The sequence below is a fragment of the Hippocampus zosterae genome, chromosome 8 (genome assembly GCF_025434085.1).
Source record: "Hippocampus zosterae strain Florida chromosome 8, ASM2543408v3, whole genome shotgun sequence".
NCBI classification, from domain to species: Eukaryota; Metazoa; Chordata; class Actinopteri; order Syngnathiformes; family Syngnathidae; genus Hippocampus; species Hippocampus zosterae.
The window spans coordinates 20252038-20278376 of NC_067458.1; the positions used below are offsets into that span (position 1 = coordinate 20252038).

The window sequence follows — 26339 nt, forward strand, 5'->3', positions numbered from 1 at the left end:
GTCGGCTTCACAGTGCAGAGGTACCGGGTTCGATTCCAGCTCCGGCCTCCCTGTGTGGAGTTTGCATGTTCTCCCCGGGCCTGCGTGGGTTTTCTCCGGGTGCTCCGGTTTCCTCCCACATTCCAAAAACATGCATGGCAGGCTGATTGAACACTCTAAATTGTCCCTAGGTGTGAGTGTGAGTGCGAATGGTTGTTCGTTTCTGTGTGCCCTGCGATTGGCTGGCAACTGATTCAGGGTGTCCCCCGCCTACTGCCCGGAGACAGCTGGGATAGGCTCCAACACCCCCCGCGACCCTAGTGAGGATCAAGCGGTTAGGAAGATGAATGAATGAATGAATGAATGAATATATATATATAGGGCGGCCTGGTAGTCCAGTGGTTAGCACGTCGGCTTCACAGTGCAGAGGTACCGGGTTCGATTCCAGCTCCGGCCTCCCTGTGTGGAGTTTGTATATTCTCCCCGGGCCTGCGTGAATGAATGAATGAATTATATATATATATATAAAAAAAAAATAAATAAATAAAATCCTCATCTCACCCCTCGGGTGGTGTCCGTCCCTCATTCAGCTCGGGTCCTCTACCAGAGGCCAGGAAGCTTGAGGGTTCTGCGCAGTATCCTTGCTGTTCCCAGCACTGCACATTTCTGGACTGAGATGTCCGATGTTGTTCCCGGGATCTGTTGCAACCACTCATCTAGTTTGGGGGTCACTGCCCCGAGTGCTCCAACCACCACAGGCACGACTGTCACCTTTACCTTCCAGGCTCTCTCCAGCTCCTCTCTGAGCCCTTGGTATTTCTCGAGTTTCTCGTGTTCCTTCTTTCTGATGTTTCCATCACTTGGGACGGCTACATCCACTACAATGGCTTTCCTCTGCCCTTTATCTATGATCACGATATCTGGTTGGTTCGCCATTACCATCTTGTCAGTCTGGATCTGGAAGTCCCACAGGATCTTCGCTCTGTCATTCTCCACCACCTTCGGAGGTGTTTCCCATTTTGAGCTTGGGGTTTCCAGTCCATACTCCGCACAGATGTTTCGGTAGACTATGCCAGCCACCTGGTTATGGCGTTCCATGTAGGCTTTCCCTGCCAGCATCTTACACCCTGCAGTTATGTGTTGGATCGTCTCAGGTGCCTCTTTGCACAACCTACACCTTGGGTCTTGTCTGGTGTGGTATATCTGGGCCTCGATGGCTCTGGTGCTCAAGGCCTGTTCCTGAGCAGCCAGGATGAGTGCCTCTGTGCTGTCCTTCAGGCCAGCCCTCTCTAGCCACTGATAGGACTTCTTGAGATCAGCCACTTCAGTTATGGTCCGGTGGTACATCCCGTGTAGGGGCTTGTCCTCCCATGATGGTCCCTCTTCCAGCGCCTCATCTTCTGTTCCCCATTGTTTGAGACATTCTCTGAGTACGTCATCTGTTGGAGCCTTCTCCTTGATGTATTCATGGAGCTTGGATGTTTCATCCTGGACAGTGGCTCTCACACTCACTAGTCCCCGGCCTCCTTCCTTTCGGCTTGCGTACAGTCTCAGGGTGCTGGATTTGGGATGGAACCCTCCATGCATGGTTAGGAGCTTTCGGGTCTTAACGTCCGTGGTCTGAATCTCTTCCTTTGGCCACCTTATTATTCCTGCAGGGTATCTGATCACTGGCAGGGCATAACTGTTTATTGCCCGGGTCTTATTCTTGCCATTGAGCTGGCTTCTTAGGACTTGCCTCACTCGCTGGAGGTATTTGGCCGTAGCCGCTTTCCTTGTTGCCAGTTCGAGGTTGCCATTGGCTTGTGGTATACCAAGGTACTTGTAGCTGTCCTCAATGTCTGCTATTGTTCCTTCTGGGAGTGAGACCCCTTCAGTGCGGACTACCTTTCCTCTCTGAGTCACCATCCGACTACATTTCTCAAGCCCGAATGACATCCCGATGTCGCTGCTGTAGATCCTGGTTGTGTGGATCAGGGAATCTATGTCCCTTTCGCTCTTAGCATACAGCTTTATGTCATCCATGTAGAGGAGGTGACTGATTGTAGCTCCATTTCTGAGGCGGTATCCATAGCCTGTCTTGGTAATTACTTGGCTTAGGGGGTTCAGTCCTATGCAGAACAGCAGTGGGGAGAGTGCATCACCTTGGTATATGCCACATTTGATGGACACTTGGGTAAGTGGCTTGCCCTTGGCTTCAAGTGTGGTTTTCCACATCCTCATCGAGTTCGCAACGAAGGCTCTTAGGGTCCTGTTCACCTTATACAACTCCAAGCATTCAGTGATCCATGTATGTGGCATCGAGTCATAGGCTTTCTTGTAATCAATCCAAGCTGTGCACAGGTTGGTACGTCGGGACCTGCAGTCGTGTGCGACTGTTCTGTCAACCAGGAGTTGATGTTTGGCTCCTCTAGTATCTCTACCAATGCCCTTCTGTGCTTCGCTCATGTATTGATCCATGTGTCCACTTATCTTAGCCGCAATGATGCCTGACATGAGCTTCCATGTTGTGGAGAGACAGGTTATTGGCCGATAGTTGGATGGAACTGCACCCTTCGAGGGATCCTTCATGATCAGGATCGTTCGCCCTTCGGTTAGCCATTCTGGGTGAGTCCCATCCCTCAGCAGCTGGTTCATTTGTACTGCTAGGCGCTCATGGAGTGCTGTGAGTTTCTTTAGCCAGTAGGTGTGGACCATGTCCGGGCCTGGTGCTGTCCAGTTCTTCATATCTGAGACTCTTTCCTGTATGTCTGCCACTGTTATGGTAACTGGGTTCTGTTCAGGGAGGTTGCTGTGCTCCTCTCTCAGGGTCACCAGCCATTGTGCACTGCTGTTATGTGCAACCTCCTTCTCCCATATGCCTTTCCAGTACCTTTCAGTTTCCAGTCTTGGTGGGTCGGCTCTGTTGTTAGGACCCTGCAACTGAGCGTACACTTTCGCAGGTTGTGTTGCGAACAGCCTGTTTATTCGTCTGGCCTCATTCTCTTTCGTGTACCGCTTTAGGCGACTGGACAAGGCTTGGAGCCTTTGTTTGGCAGTTTCGAGTGCTTCAGGTATGGTCATCTGGATGTACCTCTCGGGTATCGGCCTTTTCATCACACCTCTCTGGGCCTCCGTCAATTGACTCACATCTTTCCGGGCCGCCTTGATCTTAGCCTCCAACCGTCTTTTCCATGGTGGGTAACGTATCTCATGGCTTCCATGGTTGCTCTTATAGCCCAGAGTCTCCAGGATCACTGATGCTGAAGCGTATATAAGCTCATTGGTTTCTGTGATCGTTACGGTAGGGATCGCCCTCAGTGCTGCATTCACACTTTCTATGAGACTTTCAGATGGTACTTCACATAGCCGTTGTAATCGGTTTCTAGGTTGCCCAGCTTTCATTCTCGCCATGATCTTAGCTTTCAGGTCAGTTGCTGCCTCGCTCAGCATTTCATTCATTGGGGCTGGCCACCCAATCTCATCATCTGCATTCATTGGGGCTTGCCTCCCAATCTCTTGTATGACCTCCTCCTCTGATCTGGCAGCCTGGGGCCCTTCACCATGGAACCTGCGTTGTACCTCATCAATCTCAAGTTGTGAGAGCAGTTGCCGTTTGTGGATGTTGGAACACTGAGCTACTAGTTGTTTCGCGGTCAACCGTGACTGTGGGTTTCGAAGTAACCATTCAGCCCACATTCTCTGCATGTAACCCCTCTGACTAGGGTTGCTTGAGTAGTAGCATTCCAACAGAGCCATGTTATCGCCTCTCGCCCATCTCCGCTTTGTTCCAGTAGCCCATTTTTCATCAAGGTGCTCTGGTTCCCCAGCACCTGACGCAGACCTTGTTTGGCCGGGCGACGTCTGAGCCGGCATGTCATTCGTTTTATTGTCTCTCATCATTGTATGAGGTAGGCATTAGCGTGAAGGATCTTGCCTAAGGACCCACACTGGATGGTGTTATGTGCTCATTTTTGCCCCAAGCGGGATTCGAACCACCGTCTCCCGTATGCCAAACCGATGCCTTATCAACTGAGCTATCCATATCCACGACATCATATATATATATATATATATATATATATATATATATATATATATATATATATATATATATATATATATATATATATATATATATATATATATATATATATTTGTGAATTTGTGAACAGAACAACAGGTTGTATAAAAAGTACTGAAACAGGAGAAGTCACATTTCAAAGTTCAGAAAAGGTCAAATGAAATTCACCTGTAAAGGTTAGGGTGCATTTTGAGTTAAGCCTGCAATTTCACCCGGAGAGCCAAATATCCTGAACTTTTGTAGGTCGACTCCATGTTTGTCATTGAACCTCAGTGGAAGACAAAATTTGTTGCAGTGCTCGCGCGTACGCCGCATGCGACTGATTGGGAGATGTTGTAGAGCAGCATGGCGTGTCCGACGATGACATGGTGAGCACACACACACGCATGCATATGCACACGCACGCGCACACACGGCTCATTTCCATTCACCGTGACTGTGCAGGATGACCATCACAGCCGGATCATCTGGGAGCAGAACAAGCTTGTATGATAGAGGAGAACAATCTAGGATTTTTCACAGGGAGGAGGTCGTTCGCCATGGTCATGAATAAGTATGGGGACCTGGTGAGTCGAGTAGGAACAGAAGTGGATGTCAAGCATTTTTTTTGTGTGTGTGTGTGAGTGTGGTGACTTTTCGCTGCTCTCTCTGAAGCTCAATCGTAAAAAAAAAAAAAAAAAGTCAGGCCTCACATACACCTTAAACAAGACTGAACATTTCTTCTGACAAAAATATCAAGTGTTACAAAGGGTCACCAGTGACGTCCAGTCCACCAAGAGATGGAAGACGGTGACGTCCCGGGGGGCTGCGGCATTCTGTCAGGAAGTTTGGTACCTTGTCCGTTGATGAACTCGGGTGATCTCAGTGAGGTTAAAGATCAGGTAAGATGTTGGACAGGAACTCCACATTAAAACCTGAGCCTTAATCAGAAGATCCAAATTGAATTTCTCACGACATCATCGTTCAATCTTCAGATCAATATGTCACTTGTGCACATCAAAAGTTTCTCATCCCTTTGAACAAGCTCCCGCCATACAAATGTTCGTTTGTGCAACCACACCTTCGCTGAACCTTGAACCCTAACGAACGCCCTTCTCACACTTTCTCTTTTCCTCTGCGTCTGTACACTAGTCTCATACCAAAAAAAAAAAGCTCCAAAGTTCATCTCGGTTCACCTGAACGGGAACATTGCATCCGTCAGTGAATAATGCCAAGGAATATTATTTTCTGGCTTTGTTTTTGGGGCTGTTCATTGGCACGTGTTTGTCTCTGTGTTGTGCATCAGAGGCCACAAAGCGGCAAACGGTTCTGCGAACTATCCCAGAGCGACCAGACGGGAGGCCTCATTGCTCAGGTAATGTGGTCTGACTTTGTTGACTGCATGATCCAACGTCATTTGATGAGAGAGCTGTAGCCAAAAAACAAAAAAAAAAACAGTTTCCAAAAATGAACACTGCGGGAATAATTTTGTTTTGGATCAGCACTAAATTACACACACACACACACACACACACACACACACACACACACACACACACACACACACACACACACACACACACACACACACACGTACTATACTGGGCTTCATTCAAATGTATCTGTTCATCACTGAGGAAAATGCAAAATGTAAAAACATTGCTTCAGATTAAAAAAAAAAAGATGAATTAGACACACAATTCAAAATGATAATTAGTTTTTAATTATCATTGAATATAAATGACCAGTAATAAAGTGAGCGATTTGTTTCAATTTTGCCCGAATTTTGGTATGTCAAGCTGATTATCATCACGCTCAGCTGAAGGTTACTGTCAAACTAAACATCCAACAACGTGAATTGCACATTTTGTATTTTAAAACAGCTACAGAGCCTATGCTAGCTAAATGCTAACATACAATGGGAAACATAACAGTGAAACATGTTGACAGACAATCCGACAGGGGCATATATTCTTTGTCCTCTGGGGAGAACTTCCTATAATCCTGCCACACTGAGAAGTCAAGAGAGGATATTACGCCTATGAGAAAGCATGGCAAATTAGCCTTGTTATTGTAGATGGTGTATGATTATGTCATTACCGTTTGGCTTTATCAAGTCAAACAAAGAATGCTATGTTCCTCCATAAAAACACATTATGCACAAATGATGTTGTCCTGCTTTTGGGAGCCTGGAACGGATTAATGGCATTTCTACTGTTGCACGCCTCATGTATTTCCGCATGCAGGTGTACTTAATGAAGCGTTACAAAACCATGCAAAGGAAAAATAAACTACCTCGGAATGGAAAAACAAGGCTTTTGAAAGATAAGTTTGACAAAACAGCTCCATTTTGAAATGACACACATTTCATACGCGATGACGTTTCCTCTCTCCCGTTCCGAGCGCTGACTTCATGTCTGCGCGCCTTGTGACAAATGGAGTTGCGAGTGAGCCTGACATAACACTTAAACGGCACACACAGGTGCAATGTATCACTTTGCGCTCTGATTACGGTGCGATGATCCATCGGTGTTGGGTCAAGCAGCGTTGGAGCGCTTGCTTGTTTTTATTGACCCACAATCAAATTCTGTTTGCGTGTGTGCGCAGAAGTGCAGTTCAGGCTTCTACAGGGAGTGGAGCGGACCTGGCCAAGGTCAGTGTGTACCATGTAGCTGCAACGGACTCTCCGACCAGTGTGACGAGCTCACGGGGAAATGTGTGGTTGGTGGACGCTCGCATACACACGTACATCCATAACCGTGTTGGGAAGATGATTTCGGAAATGTAACCGGTTACAGTTGCAAGTGACCGTGGTCAAATTTCTCAACAGTGGAACTATTTTATATATTTTTTATATATTTTTCCCTCTCCCTACCCAGCGTTTTTCCTTTCTGAATTCTGATTGTAATTTCCCCATTGTGGGACAAAATAAAGGACATCTTATTACAATTGGATTGGTTCGCCAAAGTAATATTATTAATTCCATTTGATGACGTTCATACAAATTCAACATTGTATTAGGTTTCTTTATGGAACGACAAAAGTCAAGAGTTGACCAGTTCAATTCAACTCAGCCTCATTTTTGCAAAGAAAGAGATTATTGAATGTCTCAAAAACTCTTTAATCCTGATTTTTACGCCTACAGAAAGCAATGGCTGTACATTGATTTTTACATTGTATATCTTTGAATATGATCTATCTAGGCGGCCCGGTAGTCCAGTGGTTAGCACGTGGGCTTCACAGTGCAGAGGTACCGGGTTCGATTCCAGCTCCGGCCTCCCTGTGTGGAGTTTGCATGTTCTCCCCGGGCCTGCGCGGGTTTTCTCCGGGTGCTCCGGTTTCCTCCCACATTCCAAAAACATGCGTGGCAGGCTGATTGAGCACTCTAAATTGTCCCTGGGTGTGAGTGTGAGCGCGGATGGGTTGTTGTTCGTCCACGATTGGCTGGCAAGAGGTTCAGGGTGTCCCCCGCCTACTACCCGAAGACAGCTGGGATAGGCTCCAGCACCCCCCGCGACCCTAGTGAGGATCAAGCGGCTCGGAAGATGAATGAATGATCTATCTATCTATATGAAAATTACAGGATGTTATATGTCAAGGGACCACTGCGTAGACAATGTCTACATTTCTAAAACCGATTGAGCGGCATTTCTCACCATGTCGTCATATAAACAACCTCCAGAACTGTCGCTTCCACTCAGCGGGCGACCATTGTGAGCGATGCCGGGAGGGTTACCATGGCGATGCTGCTCAAAAAACTTGCCGCCCTTGCCCATGTCCCTTCACGTGGAACAAGTAAGTCAGTTTTCGCGAAAAGCAAAGCTTTCTCCTGTGCACAGGCCTGTTTGGATTCTAATTCTGATTCTTTTCTTTTCCAAGTCAGGCTTTGGCATGCCTGCACGTCGGCTCCGGGGCGGTTGAATGTTTGTGCAAACGTGGCTATGCGGGATCCAGATGTGAGAGGTGTGTCACAACATGCTATCGTTGACAACATCCGCAAAAAGTGAACACCCTGTCTGTTTATTCTTGGCTCTTTTCCCACCTGAAGATGTGCGTTTGGTTACTACGGCGACCCATCGGTCCATGGAGGCAGCTGCAAGCCATGCGAGTGCGACAGAGGGGGCGATGGGAACATTTGTCATTCCCCGACCGGAGGTAAACATCTTTGACAACGACAGAGTAGTGCAAAGACCTTCGGTAAAGGTCATGAAACGCTGACTAACACACTTCCTACTTTTTACTATCTCAATTTTGTCACTGACAAAAAATACTGGCTATAAAAAAAATAATTATACTACTCTGACTGTAACTGCTACTACAAAAAAAACCCCACAGAAAATTCATAAAACCGTGAATAAAAATGACAACTGGTAATTTATTTCATTAAATATGATGAACATAATGAACAGCATGAAAAAAAATCATTTCTGCAATTTACATTTACGTGAACTATATTCACCAAAATTACAGAAGGAGTTTTGTTGCGGTTGATCAGGTCGCTTTAAATTATTTCATTATTCTTGTTATTATTATTATTAGTCAGTCAGTCATCAGTCATCTTCCTAACCGCTTGATCCTCACTAGGGTCGCGGGGGGTGCTGGAGCCTATCCCAGCTGTCTTCGGGCAGTAGGCGGGGGACACCCTAAATCGGTTGCCAGCCAATCACAGGGCACACAGAAACGAACAACCATTCACCCTCACACTCACACCGAGAGACAATTTGGAGTGTTCAATCAGCCTGCCATGCACATTTTTGGAACGTGGGAGGAAACCGGAGCACCCGGAGAAAACCCACGCAGGCCCGGGGAGAACATGCAAACTCCACACAGGGAGGCCGGAGCTGGAATCGAACCCGGTACCTCTGCACTGTGAAGCCGATGTGCTAACCACTGGACTACCGGGCCGCCATTATTATTATTATTATTATTATTATTATAACTAACTACTACTCGCCGATACCGAATGCCTAGACCGCGAGTCGTGCTTTTGTTACAGAACATTTCCTTTTCAAACAATGATGCTCCTTTTTGACGCGAGACGATTTGCTGATATGTTCTATTGATACAGTATAGCAACAGCTATTACAGCGGAGGACGTACTCGATGGTAAATGTTTCTTTGCTCTAAGTTCTTGGTATCAGAAGCCTCCACGTAATCCAATACCTTAAAATAAGGTCGGTATCTGTACTTGCCTATCTGTAATTATAATTGAAATAGATACCCACGCTATAATTTAAAAAAAAGTCATTATTGTCAAAATAATTATTCTTAGTGTTATTGTTATTAATTATTTGAAAATTGATTCCTATTTTTCCTATTTTGCCATTGATTGTGTATTTACTTTTCTCTTAGAATGCATCTCACCTGGCAACAACAGCTGCGAGGATCATTTCCACAGTGAGCGTCTTCCAATCTCTCCCTAAGCACTAAGGTTTACCAGTCGACCACTTAAGTAGTAATGAGGCCTCTCCTTGTGATCCCGCGACAGCCTCGAAGTGCTGCACTGAAGCTTTACTCCTCCGCCTGAGGGCCAACGAGGGCGACCTGTGTGGGATCACTCACATCTCCCTTCCTGTTTCAACGCTGATCCACCCTCAGGGGATCGTCTCCGACGCAGAGGTACCGGCGTGACCCACACACACACAATCCTGCAAATTCAGAGAATACGGTGGCCTCAAAGGACTTCTAAATCGCTATTTCGCTTCAGAGAGTAAGGAAGACTTACAGCGACGCGAGGAGACAGTTGGAGCTCAAGGCTGAGCAGCTGGAGGAAGACGTCAACGCGATCAGAGACGACCTGGACCATCTTATACACAAGGTAGACCTCTTGTAGGGGTCAGGGTGAGCTGAAATATTTTTGGCCAACCCGCATGCTTTAAAACATATCGCTTAAACATTTGAAACAAAAAGTGTATTTCATCACACACATGTATAGAAAATACTGTGCTTATTGTAGTGTCTGTTTCCCGCCTCCAGTAGTTGTGAAACTCTTCTTTGTTTGACTCTGCGTGACTGCGTTATACTGCCCCCAGTGGCCAAGAAGCACACATCAGAAGGACCCGCAATGAATTAATCCCAATGCACAAACTTTTATATTCATTGAGATAAAAATTAAATATTATTATTTGCATGACTGCAGCGGCTCTTAACTGCACAGTATGTCAGTATGTGTTTTTTTGGTTTTTTTTTTTGTGCAGGCCCATCAAATGTCTTCCCGTGTGAATGAGGCACTTCAGAGTCGCAAAGGACCAAAGATGAAGGCCAAGGTTTTTCTCGGTCACGCCGAGTCCGTCCTGGCATCATTACGAGGTAAGTCACTAAGCACAACACATCACGGCACAGACGCATCACGTATTCGTGTGCTATTGTTGTTTGTCAGATTTAATAAAGCGGCCAAGCCAGGCTGCAGATGCCATCAGGCTCGAGGGAGGAGAAAAGGCGATCGTGATGGAGGGGGTTCACCGGCTCGTGGAGGAAATGAGCCGCAGGGTCTGCGTAGAGGCGATGACCAGGGGCCAAAGCCGGGGCCGGATGATGAAAATGGCGAAAAAATGTGATGTTTATTGCTTTCTCACAGACCGTGCGACGTTTACATCCAGAAAGTAGCTGCATGCAAGTAGAAAAGCCAAATTTCAGATACCTTGGTCAGATATCCTTTTTTGTCTAACAATCATTTCTTCAAGTCTGAAGCGGATAAATTGAAAAATTGGAAAGGCGGCGCATTGATTTTATCTTTGAACTCAGCCTTTGTCATCCATCTTGAATCGGATGATTGAAAAACAATGAAAAAAAGGGGGTTGGGTATGAATAGTGCATCAAGAGGTTTGTGCCTGATAAAATTCTCGTGCCAAACTAATCTGTGATCAAGTTATTGAAGAACAATTAGAAATTACTCGTTTTTTTTATACAATTCATTTGAAAACACACACACACACACACACTCCAATTGTCATGAAAACCAGCTACTGTTTAAAGAATAAAATCTTCCCCCTGACTGTCCTCAGTGCTGGTCGCCATAACCAAGATGGCAGCTGCGAGACCAAATCAGCAGACTCTGAATCAGACTGCAGACTCTCTGAGGGCGTCACAGGATCTTCTCGGACACACGTCTGACCTCCTGTCAGGTGCGAAGGTTGCAGTTAGAAGAGCAAGACGTTTTCATTTGAGCAGTGCTTCCACCATGCGACATCTGCAGGTAAGCCCGAAAAAGCAAGTGCGCCCCCCCCCCCCCTTGACTTTATGTATCGGCTCCACCGTTGCGATATTTTCATTTTGGGAAATAAAGTTAACTCCTGCTATTTTTGGTGGCCTGAGCTCTGCTGCGTTACCTAAATGACTGTATTTCTCTGTCGCGGCCACGGAATGCTTCTCACTTGGGTTTTTCTTGAATCGTTTGTCATGACAGCTTGGTCACGATCAAACCACGACAAAGGCGCGTTCCCTCCGTGCAGTGACTGAAAGCACAAGAACACATTACTTCAAGAACATCTCCGCCATCTTCTTCCAGCTGCAGGACGGCAAAAAGGTGCGCGGAGGTCTCGCCGCTCTGCGAGGTTGATTCGGTTCGGTTTGACAATGTTTTCTGTTTTTTGCGCGGGCAGGGCTTCGAGAAGGATGCGGCTCGGTTGGACGGCGCCAAGCAACAGCTGCGCAAGAGGATCGATACCGTCTACCGTCTTCTGGCCAAGATCAAGATCATCGCCGAGGCCGAGGAGCGCGCACGGGAGCTCAGCCGATCGGCCGCGCACATGCAAATGTGGTTCCGCGTTTTATTTTTAGATATAACGCACACATTTAGGGGCGCTTTTAGTTTAATGGGGATAAAAAAAAATTGGTTAATAAATGGAAGCCACGAGGCGTTCCGATAAATGTGAATCACCCAGAAAAAGTGTTCACCAGTCGGGCAATCGCTCACTATGCTGACGATTGCTTTCAACATTTTCGAAGGATTGTTAAAAGCACGACAAAAGCGGACGTCCTTGGATCAGTTCTTTACAAAACGCCAGACAAAACCCACTTCTGTGAGAGAACATGAACTAAAGAAAGTTTTTTTACATTGTGCACAACTCTCATTTATTGTGCAATAATTGAATTGTAACATGTATTTGTTACATATTTTGATACATTTTTATGCTTTAGAAAGCATTTATGTCTGAATTTGCGGGGCACGTGGAACGGATTAGGGCATTTACATGGAAAACGCGTCTCGACCTACAAAATGTTCTAGTTAAGACATTTCTCTATGTATTTCTATTTCAACAATTTGACTTGAAATGTTATTGACTGACAACTGTGCCGAATGCCACGATAGAACGCTTCCCACGGCCAACGGCACAAAGCAGCCGAGCGAGCCCGGCGCGTTGGGCGACATCGCGACCGACATCGAGGAGGCGGCAATGGCCGCGCATCGATCCCGCGCGGCCGCCGACAAAGCCTTCAAGGTGAGTCAAGTGTGAGCGAACTCCAATTCTGTCATTTGCAGGAGTGTTTATTCAACCCTTTTTATGGCCGCCTAACAGCTGCCGCTAACGGTTTAGTGCAATCGCGGTTTAAGGCGGAACATTTATCCCCTTGATGAATATCTCATGAATATAACATGAACGAAATTATAAACGGCATTTATTCTATTTAGTTCACGAAAGATCATCTTTGTTTTCACTTCTGCCGTTAATTTCAAAATGACAATAAATGGAGTCAGCCCCTTTCGAGTTATCAGTTGATGAAAAATATATTTAACGTGTTTGTTTTCTGACTGAATTAGGATGTGATGCGGAGCGGTCTGCGATTGACGACGGAGGCTCTGAGAGATAATTCCACCCGCTTGTGGACTGCGGCCAATCATACTCAGAATGACTTCAGAAGTGTGTGGAAACAAAGAAAAAAAAAAAACAAGTAAAGTTTTAAAGTATGTGGATGATGCATGATGACATTCTTTGCCCAACAGAGCTCTCACGTTCACTGAACACGCACAAAGATAGAATGAAAAGGCGCAGAGACAAAGGAGAAGCGCTACGATTTGACATCTCCAGTGTGAGTGATGAAATCAAAAGCCTCCAAAAAGGTCAGTGGTTCACTGCGTGGAGTTGGCAATTTATTTCATTGTCATATACTGGAAACATGTCACACTTTTTCCACCTCTTAAAGCCATTAATATCATGTTGCAATTATTGAAACCACCCATGCTTGACAAAAAAAAAAAAAAAAAAAAAACGCAACTCTGCCATGCACATCTTCCCCTGGAGCTGTTCGGAATCAATATTGATCCAATAACATGACACAAAGTATTTTAAATAAAATGTCACACTCACCGGAAATGATGTTTTGCTCGTTGAAATTGGCTGTAGCAATTTTGCTCCGGCCAATCAGAGGAAATACTGACATCGTCGGGGACCAGCCTATGTGGACAAATTTGAAATTTGACTGGTTGGAGAAACAGTCCCTTTGATGATATCGTTTGGAATCAAATTGGCCAACGCTATTCTGATGGCCCTGGATGTGACAGCACTGAGGCTGAAATCGGATTGCTAAAAAAAATAAAAAAATAAAGACACAGAATTAAAAAGTACATACACATGTGATGGAAAAGCAATGCTACCAAGAGAAGTTCCCAACTGTAAAAGAATAAACAGTTGCGAATAAATCAATAGTTTTCCTGAACAGTACTAGGTTTTGGTATCATAATATTACATTTTAAAAAACATTACTGAAATTGACTGTGAAATCTTTTTCACAATCTGTATAGTTTTCAGTTGTAATAACACAATTGACCACTAGATGGCTGGAATACCTTTGTTATGCCTGCACAGAGTCTTCTATTGCCGTATACTAAAACATGAGTAGTCCTACTAGTTTTTTGGAATGTGGAATGAGACACGAAGCAGTCCCTGAATAATTGTGTAGTTTTTTTTTTTTTTGGCGGAGGGAGGGGGGCGTTTATGAGGAAAAAAAAATCCAGGTAGGGATATCACATTAAAAAAAAATAATTACTTTACTCGAATTAGTAAAAAAATTATTTGAGTAAAGTAAGAACAATTGGGGGAAAATGCGAATTGTTACGTGTGGAAACGAAATTTCTAGAGAGTGTAAAAAAAACAAAACGGGTAACTTCCAAAATAAATTCATGATTTATATACTCATGTGCCATTGAGCAAAAGCTGAAGTCAGAAATTGGCATTCCAAAAAAGCAATTATGAGAATATGGAATTTTTAACAGACTAAACAAAATTTTACAAGTTGATTTTTGTTGTTGTCATATCATAATACAAACTCTTGGGAATGGGAAGTGCTGAAATAACTGTGGATGGCGATGTTTTTGATGACAGATGACGTGGACGTCCTCATCGAATCTGCCAAAAGAGAAGCTTCTGCTACAAATGACACAGTCACCCAAGTCACTTACAGACTGATGAATATGAAACAGGAAATGGACAGACTGACTTTGAACAACAGCGCTCTGGCTTTCAATAACGTTTTAAATGACATACAACATGCTGGTAAGTGATTTATTTAAAAAAAAAACAACAACAACAATATTTTTTAAAAGCCCTCTCACTAAAAAAAATAATAATGCACTTGCATTTATCCAATGTCAGTTCTATTTGAATTTTCACAATTCACGGGCCGGCCCAGTCTGTATACCCTCACCAGTGGGGTGGGGGGTGGGGGGGGGGGGGTTCACTGTGTAGTTTTCAGTTGTAATAACACAATTGACCACTAGATGGCTGGAATACCTTTGTTATGCCTGCACAGAGTCTTCTATTGCCGTATACTAAAACATGAGTAGTCCCACTAGTTTTTTGGAATGTCGAATGAGACACGAAGCAGTCCCTGAATAATTGTGTAGTTTTGAACGAGTTGATCTTTGTAGGAAAAAAAAAAAAGGTCCCCAAAAGAGGTTGCCAAAAATGGTTTTTAACGGTGTATTTCAGTGACGACTTTGGACTGGGAGTTCCCGGTGGTGAGAGACAAGCTCGCCCAAGTGGAGGCCCTGGGAAGAAGGCTCCTGACGAGAGGCAACATGACAGAAAACATCAGCAGGATCAAGGACCTGGTCCAGGAGACGAGGAGCTATCTTAACAGGGTGACATATTCTGACATGTTTTTTGGGGGGGCGGGGGATTGTCTTTGAGGAGCAAATGAGCAATTATATCACTTCATCGCCATAATGAATATTTATTGATATTTGTCAAACTTGAAAGTAGCGTTGCGCCGTCATCATTTTCCACAGCTCTCGCTCGCCACTCGTTTCACCGGAAAGAGTCACATTGAGCTTCATCCGCCGAGCGATGCCGAAGACGCGAAAGCCTTCACGGCCGTCGACATTCTTCTCAGTGTGGAAAAAAAGCCGGCGGAGCACCGAAGAAAGCGTCAGGACAAATGGCCAGATGACAACATGTTTGTTTTGTATCTCGGGGCCGACGATGTAAGTAATTTGTCGCACAAGTAAATAATTTGGTATTGGATTGATATAGATTTTATACTGATCTGTACTTTGTATTCCTGTCAGGTTTTTACTTTTGCCACCTCTGAGCGCGGAGCAAAGCTAACGCGCAGTCTTATACGGTTTCAGGCATCCGGCGACTACATCGGGATGGCCATCAGGCGCGGCGTCTTGATTTGTGTCTACAAGCTACACGGTCACGTCCACGAGGTGGCGGCTGGTCCCATAACGACGTTCACCGGCGTGCACGCCTCCGCTTTGGACCGCATTGTTTTCCACAGGTTGGTCCATGTTTAGAGAATATGGTTCAGCATCCGCAAATTCACCTATTCGCTGAATTTATTTTTTTAACCAATGATTAGCGGGAACCCTGGCATAATAGTGCGTGTTTTTTTTTCTTTGGGGCGGGGGTCACATGATCTATGGCAATTCTAAGTGAACGTCAATTATTCTACGATTTTTGGTCTTCGCGGTCGGGTTCAGTCGCTATCGCCGGTGAATAGTGGAGACAAGTTTCACCTGTGTCGTTAGTGGGAAGTTAACGGCAGGCAAGTCTTCCAGTTTAATTTACGATATTAATGGGAATTGTAATCTTGGATTAGCAGGATTTAATGTACTTTGTAGAACATTGTAAACATTTAACGGGGATGGGGTCATTAAAGATTTGGTGGTTTTTCACTATTCGCATGAGATCAGGACCGGGCTTGGCTGTTAATAGCAAAAATTAAATGAAAAGTTTCATCAACATGTATAGATATTACAAAATGGTGGCAAAGCTCTACTTTTATCTTAAACAGGGCTTTGGCTTATCAAACCCCCACTCACCCATTTTTAATATGCTTATTTTTCTATTTTATATTGATATTAATTTATATACTTTTTGTCTTCCACTTTGTCCCATTCATAATTTTGCTGCTGTAAATTGGGAATTTCTCAATTGTGAGACTGTATAAGGGCGCCATCTTACAGTATATTAGAATGGTTCAGAAAGAGCGTAAAAACAGCAAACAGGCAAGTTTTTCAGACGATAACGGAGGATGGGTTGAAAAAAAAAAATCATCTAATCACAACTATACTAACACGATTTGTATTTGTAAAAATTAACTCATAAATTGACTTCATGTGACATCATCGGGGCTTGGTTTTAATTGAATTCTTAAGCTATTCTTTTGCATGAATGGTGGCGGGTGGACACAGTGTAATTGTATCTTCTGCCACTGATTGGAAGACGGTTGAATTGCTCCGACTGTCACTATACATCGCTGGCATAAAGAAACAAAAAAAAAAATTCTGACTCATGAAGTGAAAATGGTGCGGTGGTTGTGACTTTACCGCTCTAACAATTTGTTTTCCCTGCTCTGCAGAGTTTACCACGACGGCGAAGTAAACATTACGACAAACTTCACATCAGAGCAGCCTATCCCGCATGCCCCCAAACGTCACCTTCCGAACACCATGATCGGCATCCTTGATCTGAATCCACAACGCACGGTTTTCTACGTGGGCGGCTACCCTCAACATTTCACCGTAAATACACAAATAAAAACTCTGCTTCAATGAAAACGTATTTCATTCAAGTCAAACCTGTGGACTGAACAGGATAAAAGTAGGCACGGGTGGGTGCCCGTATGTGACTTTTTGTGTTTTTATCATTCTCCTTCGCAGCCTCCCGAGGAACTGCGCTACCCCGGGTACCGAGGCTACGTGAAACTACTCTACTTCAACGACCAGCCACTTTGCCTTTACAACAACAAGCGCGCTGTCAACATGGCGGCCGGTGTGCACGCTCTAATGTAAGTGCAGAAAACGGCGCCTTACACATTTTTAAACAGTGATGAGGAAAAGCCACGGGTCATCATGCAGGTTACCCAGAGCCGAGGCGTCCCACTTCTACCAGGGAAGCGGCTACCGCCAGGCCTTGGTGAAGGAACCGCACGACAGGAGGAGACGCATCTTTAAATTGCACACAAACAGCCGGGACACCGATGCCTTATTGTTCTACATGGGCACAGAAGTAAGGCTCAGGAAAGATACAGGTGTCGATACTTTACTTGAATACAGTCATTTACATTCCAGAATACCCGCATAATTTGACATACAGACAAACAGGAACGCTTGCCGAGGGCCAAGTTTTGTCAGTTTAATCCTCGTTTTGCCCAAAGATGTACAGTCGATGATAAAAGTAACCTACAGCGTATGTAGGCGTAAAAAGCAGGATGACTGTGGAATTAATATTCAATTTTTTGCAAAAAAAACAAGTCTGATCTTGACACTTCTTTCAAATTTACACAAAATAATAAAATAAAATAAAATCAGCTACAGTTATTAGCAAGACCGCAAAGCCAGAAACCGCGAAGGGGGTGCATTTGCTATTTCCTAATAAATATTTTTTAACTTTTACCCGCAATATCTGAAAAAAAATCGATCTGTATTTTCTCATGATTTGCATAGAGTTGAAATAACTTTCTTTTTTCACAAGACAACAAAATAAAGGACAGTTTTCAAGTGCGAATACGTTTCCGGTTTCTGCTGCTTCTGCACGGCAGGAGGCGTTTTGGTGCTTGTTGGTGGAACAAGGCCACCTGGTGCTTCAAGGTCAAAACGTGGCGATCAAGGAGAGAGCTCGCAGGAATGACAAAGTGTCTCTTTTTGTAAGTTCACCCCCCCAAAAAACAAACAAACAAAAAAAAAGAACTCTTGTGTCCAAATATCACCAGCTGTGTCTTCCAAGGACAAACACTTCGTCATCACCATTGATGACATGATCACGGTTCACTATGAGGACAAGCACATCTCCATCAAGCATGTTCACACTCCTTTTGAAAGCTTTTACATCGGGGGGGTGCCGATGCACATTAGAACCAGGTAAAAAAAAACAAACACTACACTGTATTTTTATTTGTGATGAAAAAGATGTAGTCATTAAAAAAATTAAAAAAAACACTGAGACCACAAAAGCATTGGAAATGATCAATTTCGAACTAAAAATGTTGCTTTTTCGACCTCAGACACGACATCAGCGCTCCGCCACTGAGAGGCTGCGTGGCTCACGTGAGCGCCGATGGCCAAACGGCGGAGTACAACGCGACAGTTGGCGTCAGTGATGCTTGTCCCTTTGGACTACTGGTAAACAAGCGACCGTTGTTTTTGCACAATTGGCGAAACGTCGCCACAGCATGCCCAACACTCATCATCCATGCATATTACACAAAACTGCAACCAAGTGGAGACTGTGGAGCGCAATGTATTAAGTGACGGGACAAATTTGACCAGAGAGGAGACAAAGGGCTGGGAGAAGATTGAGTGGTACAGCAAACTGGAGTAACTATATTGACTTCCTGGACGGGAAACTGGGGGCAGCAAAGTACAGATTTTGCTGATGCCCTTAGTCTCCTCTTGGATAAAACTGGTCTTCTTACCTACATTCCAAGAAATGAAAACAAGAGTGTGGCATTCTGTCTTTGCACTTTTTTTTTGCATGTTAGCATATCTGGTATCTTTCACAATTTTAGCACAATGCTCGAAAGTGTAACCAAACTACCCCAAATCTGACTGACCGATCCCCAAAAAATTATGAAAGACAAAACAAAAACCAAAACGCTAACAACTTGATATCCCGTTTTATGTCCTTGATGCAGGGAGTTCGCACAGCCACTTTGCATTCACCTCTTTCGGCTGACTGGCTATTCGCACCGGAACAACAACGCTTGGCTTTAGGATTCAGGAGCAAGCACAAACACGGCGTTATCCTCAGGAGCGGCTCTCAGGTGAAACCTTAGGGGGGTAAAAAAAAAAAAAAGAATAAATAAATGAATACATAAATGAATGCATAAATAAATAAAAGTATCTTCTTTTCTCCAGATGATTCCATGAATATTTTCCTGTGTGTATTCCACAGAGCCCCTCCCTAGGTCACATTTCTCTGGCCGACGGTTTCCTGCAACTTAGCCTGGGGCATCACAACGTAATTTCAGCAGAAAGATACGACGACGGGAGATGGCACTACATGTGTGTGGCGCAGACGCCGAGGTACTGCTTTCAAGTCTCAACTGACCAATATATTTTTTTTTTTTGTCCTAGAGTTGTCGGGTCTCGAGAAATCTTAAACTGTGGTCATTTCTGGCAGAGGATTATTGGGCTCTGCTGTATTCATTAAAAAGAGTGGCTTTATTTGCGAGGAGACTGGCTGGTTCTGCAAAATGGTGACCGTCGGGTGTTGGGCGATGTGTGCGTGAATGAAAAAGGAACACTGTAGCAGAGTGAAGACTATGGAGAGCCTGTAATCACTAAGCATATCACTTTTTATCCAAGTGGAGACTGAGGGCAAATGAGAAGTAATTCTTGTGTGCAGCATTTTTTTTTTTCCAAGATGGCGCCCGAGTAGGCAGCCTTCGGCAAGTGCTCTTCAAGAGCCTTGCTTTTTTGTTCTTTTTTGGTGTTTTTGTCTTTTGTTTTGTCACATGTTGTTTGTTGTTTCATCGTGCGGACCTGATATGGACTGTTTTCAGCGTTTCTTGGCCACGACATTCGTCAAAGGAGAAGCATCTGTGCTTGGTGGCTGCACCTTCTCGGCAGCACGCCTGTACCAGCACAGATTTTGGTTGGGAGGAATGTCGGCGCCATTGACTGTCGGTGCTGGACAGACCTGGGGCGCTTGTGTTTTTTGCGCCAGTAATGGGCAGAATTTTTCACAACCCCGTTTTGTTCAGTGGCTATGTCGACGCTGTTGGACAGTCGGCGTTGGTGCGGCTGAATGGATGCCTGCTGAAGTTGAGGATGAGGAGAGAGGAGAGTTGGCGTAGAGCGCCGATGCGTATTTCGAACCGTGAGTCGCCGCTTGGAATTGAAATGGATTTCCATGGGACAGGAGAAGTGAACCAATCTCTTTTTTCGTCAATGAATGCTACAGCTTCTTGTTGACTTTGAAACTTAGCTTGTAGCCGACGTGTGCACATTTTGAGCATGACGTCTCTGATCCACTGGTTAAAGGACACTTTGATTCTCTCCTCTTTCATCTCAAACCGCTTCAAACAACAAAGCGTGTGACGGAAAAGTGGTTAGAACTGCACGACTGTCCGTGTTTTATGTTATGTGTTGTGTGTATTATTTTACTTTATGTTAACCGTTTTGTAAAGCGCTTTGTTACAGCTGCCGCTGTTGTGAAAGCGCTATATAAAATCAGCATGTATTGTTTTGTATTGTCAAGAGGCAGTTGACTAATGCTGCTACGTTGTCAGGCTGGAGGTCCAAGTTGACAACATAGACATCGCCCTCCACACGTTAAAACGGGAGCCAGAGGTGAACCAGGGAGAAGAATTCAAAGGTTGCATCGCCAACCTTTACTCCAGGTTTGGACTCTTTGTCATCTCCACTCTTCTAACCACTGGGTTAAAAGTAACCCAAACTCTGTGAAATGGCTAACCAATCCGCTCAACATCCAAAGCTACCCAGCGAGTGCGTTGGGTGAAAAAAAAAAATATATATTTTTTTTCGTGTGCAATATTGACTGCGCTGTCTTCGGTTTGCAATTATGGTTCTTAAAAATCTAAAACTTTCCATAGAACGGCGCGGAGCTTTACACCCATGGATTTGAGTTCTCTGCCGCCTACGGGAGGTGTCGGCCTGGGTAATTGCCGTCTCAGCTCACCCACGCAAACTGAACATTCTCCCACAGATGTGAGCAGGCTCCAGATGCTCAGACAAGTAAGTCTTTTCCTTTTCGGTTATTTAGTTTTGGGTTCATTAATGCCAACGGGATGAAGCAGTGCAATTGTTTTTTCTGGCGATGCTGAGTTTGGTAGTCTGACATTTAAAGAGGGCACGTTGTATAAAATGTACTTTTTTTAAAAATATGTATACAAAAAGTGGTCTGTGAACAACAAAGTCTTGTTTTCCAAACTCATCTTACACCAATGCTCTAAAAAAAATAGCTTCTAGAATTTTCTTGTCAATGCGTTAAATGAATTTTTTATATATCAAAAGTCTCGGTAGGGCGGCCTGGTAGTCCAGTGGTTAGCACGTTGGTTTCACAGTGCAGAGGTACCGGGTTCGATTCCAGCTCCGGCATCCCTGTGTGGAGTTTGCATGTTCTCCCCGGGCCTGCGTGGGATTTCTCCGGGTGCTCTGGTTTCCTCCCACATTCCAAAAACATGCGTGGCAGGCTGATTGGACGCTCTAAATTGTCCCTAGTTGTGAGTGTGAGTGCGAAAGGTTGTTCGTTTCTGTGTGCCCTGCGATTGGCTGGCAACCGATTCAGGGTGTCCCCCGCCTACTGCCCGGAGACGGCTGGGATAGGCTCCAGCACCCCCCGCGACGCTAGTGACGATTAAGCGGCTTGGAAGATGAATGAATGAATGAAGTCTCGGTATTGGTGAGTTGTCAAACCATGAGTACTCGTACTGGTACTGAACTGAAAACAGCATCCCTACTAGAAAGCAAAAACAATATCAGGAAGTCTAGTAGTCTACTAGTAGTAGAACAGCTGAACTTTATTTGGGGATTATCGTTTGGTACAAATGTGCTGACTGTCATTGAACATCGGTTTCAATGTGCTAGTGGAAGTCGCGTTCCCACTTAGAAGACGATATGCACACTTGTGCAAACACATCTCAATCGCTTTCCCCTCTCTGAAATAATTATTTTCATTTTATTGGAACAACGTACGGTCACACTAATGGAGGAAAAAGTTTTGAAACGACTTGTCTCGTTCTCATTTTTTTTCTTGTTATATCATGAAAAAAAATGAGTGCCTAGATTTTATATTCATGGATTTACTTTGGTATTTGGTCTCATCATCGCGTATGACATCCAATTTTCTGAGCTAATTGCAGTTTCCATTTTGTTACACACTCGTCACTCGTGTGTCGTGTCAGACCGCGGAACAAACAGACGACGAGTGCGCACGTCAGCGAGTGCCCCGCCGCGGCTACGAGTTCTCGCAGAGAGACAGCTGGCTGGTGTACAAGCTACCCCAGCAGGACCTTAATTACAGGTGATGTCACATTGGAAAGTAATCCTCTCCGGTCCGAGAACAGGAACCACATGCTGTTGTGATCATGAAGCCACGGGGCGGCTGACAGGGTGGCTCACAGTGACCCTTACATACTGTTCATTTTTTTTGCACACATCCGAGTGCAATTTTGACCTGGCCCAAGATATCCAAGATATCCAAGATATCCTCATCAATTTTCTGTGTTGGATATATCAAATATCAAGTACAGATGTTATCAAGATGTCTGAATTGTCTGACATTTATTAACAAAACATTTTGTTATCGACTCAGGCCTCACTTTTCTCTGGATGTCAAGACCAAGTCCTCCAAGGGTCTCATCCTCTTTGTTGAGGGCACAGGGCCGGTGCCCTTGCTAGCTCTGTACGTGACAAACGGCAAGATTAAGATGTCACTTGGGCCGAGCAGAGTCATCCACCACAAGCTGAAGACAAACGATGGACACTGGCACAGAGTAAATGGAGTGCAAAGTCTGCTCGAGGAATTGTAACCTCAAGATGTTTGCTATTGCTCCTGCTAACAAACTTGGAGTTTGTGATACAATTTGAAAAAAGAAAAAAACGAACTGGACAAGGTTGTGAAATTGATTAATTGATAATCTTCAAACCTAACCTAGAAAATGACAATTTGCTAAGAGCATTACACTAGTTACTCCGTAGGAATATACGAGCGAGCATTTGTCATTTGTAGCCTGGAAAAATAAAGATAAAATTCCAAACCCTTGGCCATTAAGGTGTTTTAATAAGCCATTACTCATTAAAATATAATATACTTAGTAGCAGTATTGCGTTTGTTAGGGTACTAGGCTGCTACAAATGGCAGCTAAAAGCTAACTTACAGGAATAATACCAAATGTGCTCCATTATTTCAGCCTTTTGCAGGCTGAAACCTTCTCAAAATGTTTAGACTACGATAAGCATGATTAAATAGCTTAAAATCAAAAACAAAGAAAAAATATATGTGAAGAAAATCGTACAGGTTATGGCTCTAATGTACTGTTGCTATGGGTGGGAGCTAACTACGGTAACTAGCATTCTAGTGCTTTAGCGTTACTACCGAGTTAGCCTTTTTTTTCCAGCTGTAACCCTCGTGACAGAAGTTGGATGAGCGTGAAACTGAAACAACTTAGAACCCAGCAAATCAATATTTTCTATGGCCATTATTATTATTTTTATTCATTTAGCTATTAGCATTTCTGCGAGCTATTAGTTAGCTAAATTTGTGAGCTAACAAAAAATGCTATTCTAGCATTTGTGCTAGAATTGCAGTTTGTTTTTACACTCATCAGGTCCCAATTCGTCTAAATATCAAAGAGAAAATAAAAAATAAAATAAAAATGCATGCCTTGCAAGAGTTCGGGTCTTAGGAGGTTAATGATGTTTGTTTTGGGCAGGTGGAGTGCAGTGTCGAGAAGAACACGTTCCATCTTCTGGTAGATGGCATCCGCGTGACTGACGGCCATTTGCCCAATGAAGAGGGCTCATCCTTAAACTTCCATGATCGTGTCTACCTCGGGGGTCATCCAGGGGCTACTGAAGTCCGTTTCAAGCTATGTCGCATATTTTAGTTTTTTTTTTGTTACATGTGACTCATGTCCTTCCACAGGGGCCAACAATTCTCTTGAAGAGCATCTCTGGCTGTGTGCGGGACTTCAGAATGAACAATCAGCCGGTGGGCAAACCTGAGGGGGCCCGCGGGGTGTCGCCCTGCTCGGATGGTCTAACGGAGAGGGGGGCGTACTTTGGCGGCGGTCATGTCGTCTTATTAGGTTTGATGCCGTAAATCAGGGATGGGCAAACTTTTGTATTCAAGAGCCACATTTCAATTTTTGCATCATCAGGTGATGTTTTGTTACTGTTGTGAGTTGAGGAGCTTCATTTTGAAAAACATATTCCTGAACTGTATTGTTATGTGTCTTGATACATTGAACGTATTCAAGGTACAATGATTCAATTCGGTTCAAGGGTCACTCACAGCTGTTACGCCCGAACGATTTTCTGATTCAAATTGGTTTTTGTTACACCTTTATTGTGTGTCTATATGTGCCTCGCTTCAGCCGACTCTTGACACGAATGAGGATAAGTGCTATAGAAAACGGTTGAATGGAAACATGATAGGCTGGATCAACGAATGAAATGAGTACCGTATGAGGCCCGTGTTTTTTTTTTCTTTTTTTGCCCACTCCTCGTATAAATCTTCCTCCATAATTTACCTGACACAGAACAGCATGGAGGTATGTGTTCTTCTCCTAGATGATTCGTTTGCAGCGGACGATCACTTTGCGTTGACCTTCGAGCTGCGACCCCGTCGCCTGACCGGCCTTCTCTTCCACGCGCGAGGCCACAAATTCAGCTTCGACGTGTTCTTAATTAACAACACGGTGACCTTTCCCTCTTGGATGACGTCCCATTTAATTAAAGGAAGAGGATGGGGGGGTCAGTTAAGTGACTTTGCGATCTTGCAGGTGGGCGTCACTGTGAACGATGGTGGCGGCAGTGTCAGCGTTGCACTGACTCCCCAGAACCTCTGCGATGGGGAATTTCATGTGATTACGGGTATGCTTCACGCATGATTGGATACCGTCTGTTTTGAGTCGCCGGTCCATCTCTCCTTGTTGACCTGGCAAAATGTGAAACCAAGAGAATTACAATTTTTGTATTGCACCAAATCACATCACTTTGGCAGCTTAAATGCTAACTCCTAATATAAAACAATTAGCATTGAAGTCGCCATACCTATAAATCTTTAAACAATGGAAATTTGAACAAAATTGCCCCTTGGTGGCCAAGGCTCACACACACCAGAAGGAGCAGCACAATATCCATTGAGTTCAAGCATGAAATAATGACGTTTAAATGTTGATATTCTACTTGTTCCCTTTGTTGCTCAGTATCCACAGGACAAAAAGACCTTACGCTCATGGTGGACGCCGCATCTGAAAGGAAGGCAGGATCCTTTGCATCATTTCCCTCCTCTATGACGCAAGCATTACTTCACATCGGAGGTAAGAAATCACACCACGGTTTTCAAAAAGAAACCACAGGAGATGGATGTATTCTTATTATATATTTTTTTGCAGGGGCCACAGATTCTCGCGGTGCCCCGCCGACTCCGCCGTACATCGGCTGCCTGAGAAACGTGATCATAAACGGCAGGCACGTTGCATTTGAGACGAGAGTTGTCAGGTTGCTCGGCCTGGTGGACGTCAAAGAATGTCCCGCCCACTGAGTGGAAGCCGTGGCAGCAAGTGTCTGTCGTTGGCTCTCTCGTTTGATGTTTCCCAAGCTTTTATTGAGCCACGGCATGTATTGTCCATTAGAAAAATATCAGTACACAAAAGTATAGAGAATATACTGAAATAATGATTGGTATATAGTAGTTAATTAAAATGTGTCCCGACTTTCATCTCGTGCAAGATTTGTTTTGTCGATGACTATATGTCGCCAGGCGGCCCGGTAGTCCAGTGGTTAGCAAGTTGGCTTCACAGTGCAGAGGTACCGGGTTCGATTCCACCTCCGGCCTCCCTGTGTGGAGTTTGCATGTTCTCCCCGGGCCTGCGTGGGTTTTCTCCGGGTTCTCCGGTTTCCTCCCACATTCCAAAAAAACATGCGTGGCAGGCTGATTGAACACTCTAAATTGTCCCAAGGTGTGAGTGTGAGTGCGAATGGTTGTTCGTCTCTGTGTGCCCTGCGATTGGCTGGCAACCGATTCAGGGTGTCCCCCGCCTACTGCCCGAAGACAGCTGGGATAGGCTCCAGCACCCCCCGCGACCCTAGTGAGGATCAAGCGGCTCGGAAGATGAATGAATGAATATATGTCACTGAATAAATGTCATATTTGTCATAGATGACAAACAGATGACATGATTT

At 44.5% G+C, this 26339-nt stretch overlaps 1 protein-coding gene across 1 annotated transcript; it reads left to right on the plus strand.

Annotated features, from left to right (window-relative positions):
- The first annotated feature begins 4235 nt into the window (after nt 1-4235).
- lama3 (laminin, alpha 3) lies at nt 4236-25908 on the plus strand. The gene is made up of 38 exons (XM_052073151.1): nt 4236-5396; nt 6629-6742; nt 7704-7816; nt 7901-7984; nt 8070-8176; nt 9374-9418; nt 9510-9640; nt 9729-9839; nt 10219-10330; nt 10401-10574; nt 11026-11216; nt 11427-11546; nt 11623-11777; nt 12333-12462; nt 12783-12882; nt 12966-13082; nt 14344-14514; nt 14950-15101; nt 15249-15443; nt 15591-15742; nt 16826-16988; nt 17127-17254; nt 17325-17475; nt 18008-18112; nt 18193-18326; nt 18470-18587; nt 19100-19228; nt 19360-19490; nt 20699-20809; nt 21023-21164; nt 22334-22452; nt 22744-22924; nt 23864-24007; nt 24076-24238; nt 24723-24850; nt 24935-25025; nt 25361-25474; nt 25550-25908. The coding sequence occupies exons 1-38, from the start codon at nt 5250-5252 to the stop codon at nt 25696-25698; spliced, it is 5022 nt and encodes a 1673-aa protein (XP_051929111.1). The 5' UTR covers nt 4236-5249; the 3' UTR covers nt 25699-25908.
- Nucleotides 25909-26339: the final 431 nt, after the last annotated feature.

What these genes read in the sequence shown, in the direction of transcription:
- lama3 (XM_052073151.1), top strand. Translation starts at nt 5,250, where the DNA reads ATGCCAAGGAATATTATTTTCTGGCTTTGTTTTTGGGGCTGTTCATTG. An exon ending in TGTGTGGCGCAGACGCCGAG is followed by an intron (nt 19,491 to 20,698) that starts GTACTGCTTTCA and finishes CTACGTTGTCAG; the next exon opens with GCTGGAGGTCCAAGTTGACA. An exon ending in AGCATTACTTCACATCGGAG is followed by an intron (nt 25,475 to 25,549) that starts GTAAGAAATCAC and finishes ATTTTTTTGCAG; the next exon opens with GGGCCACAGATTCTCGCGGT.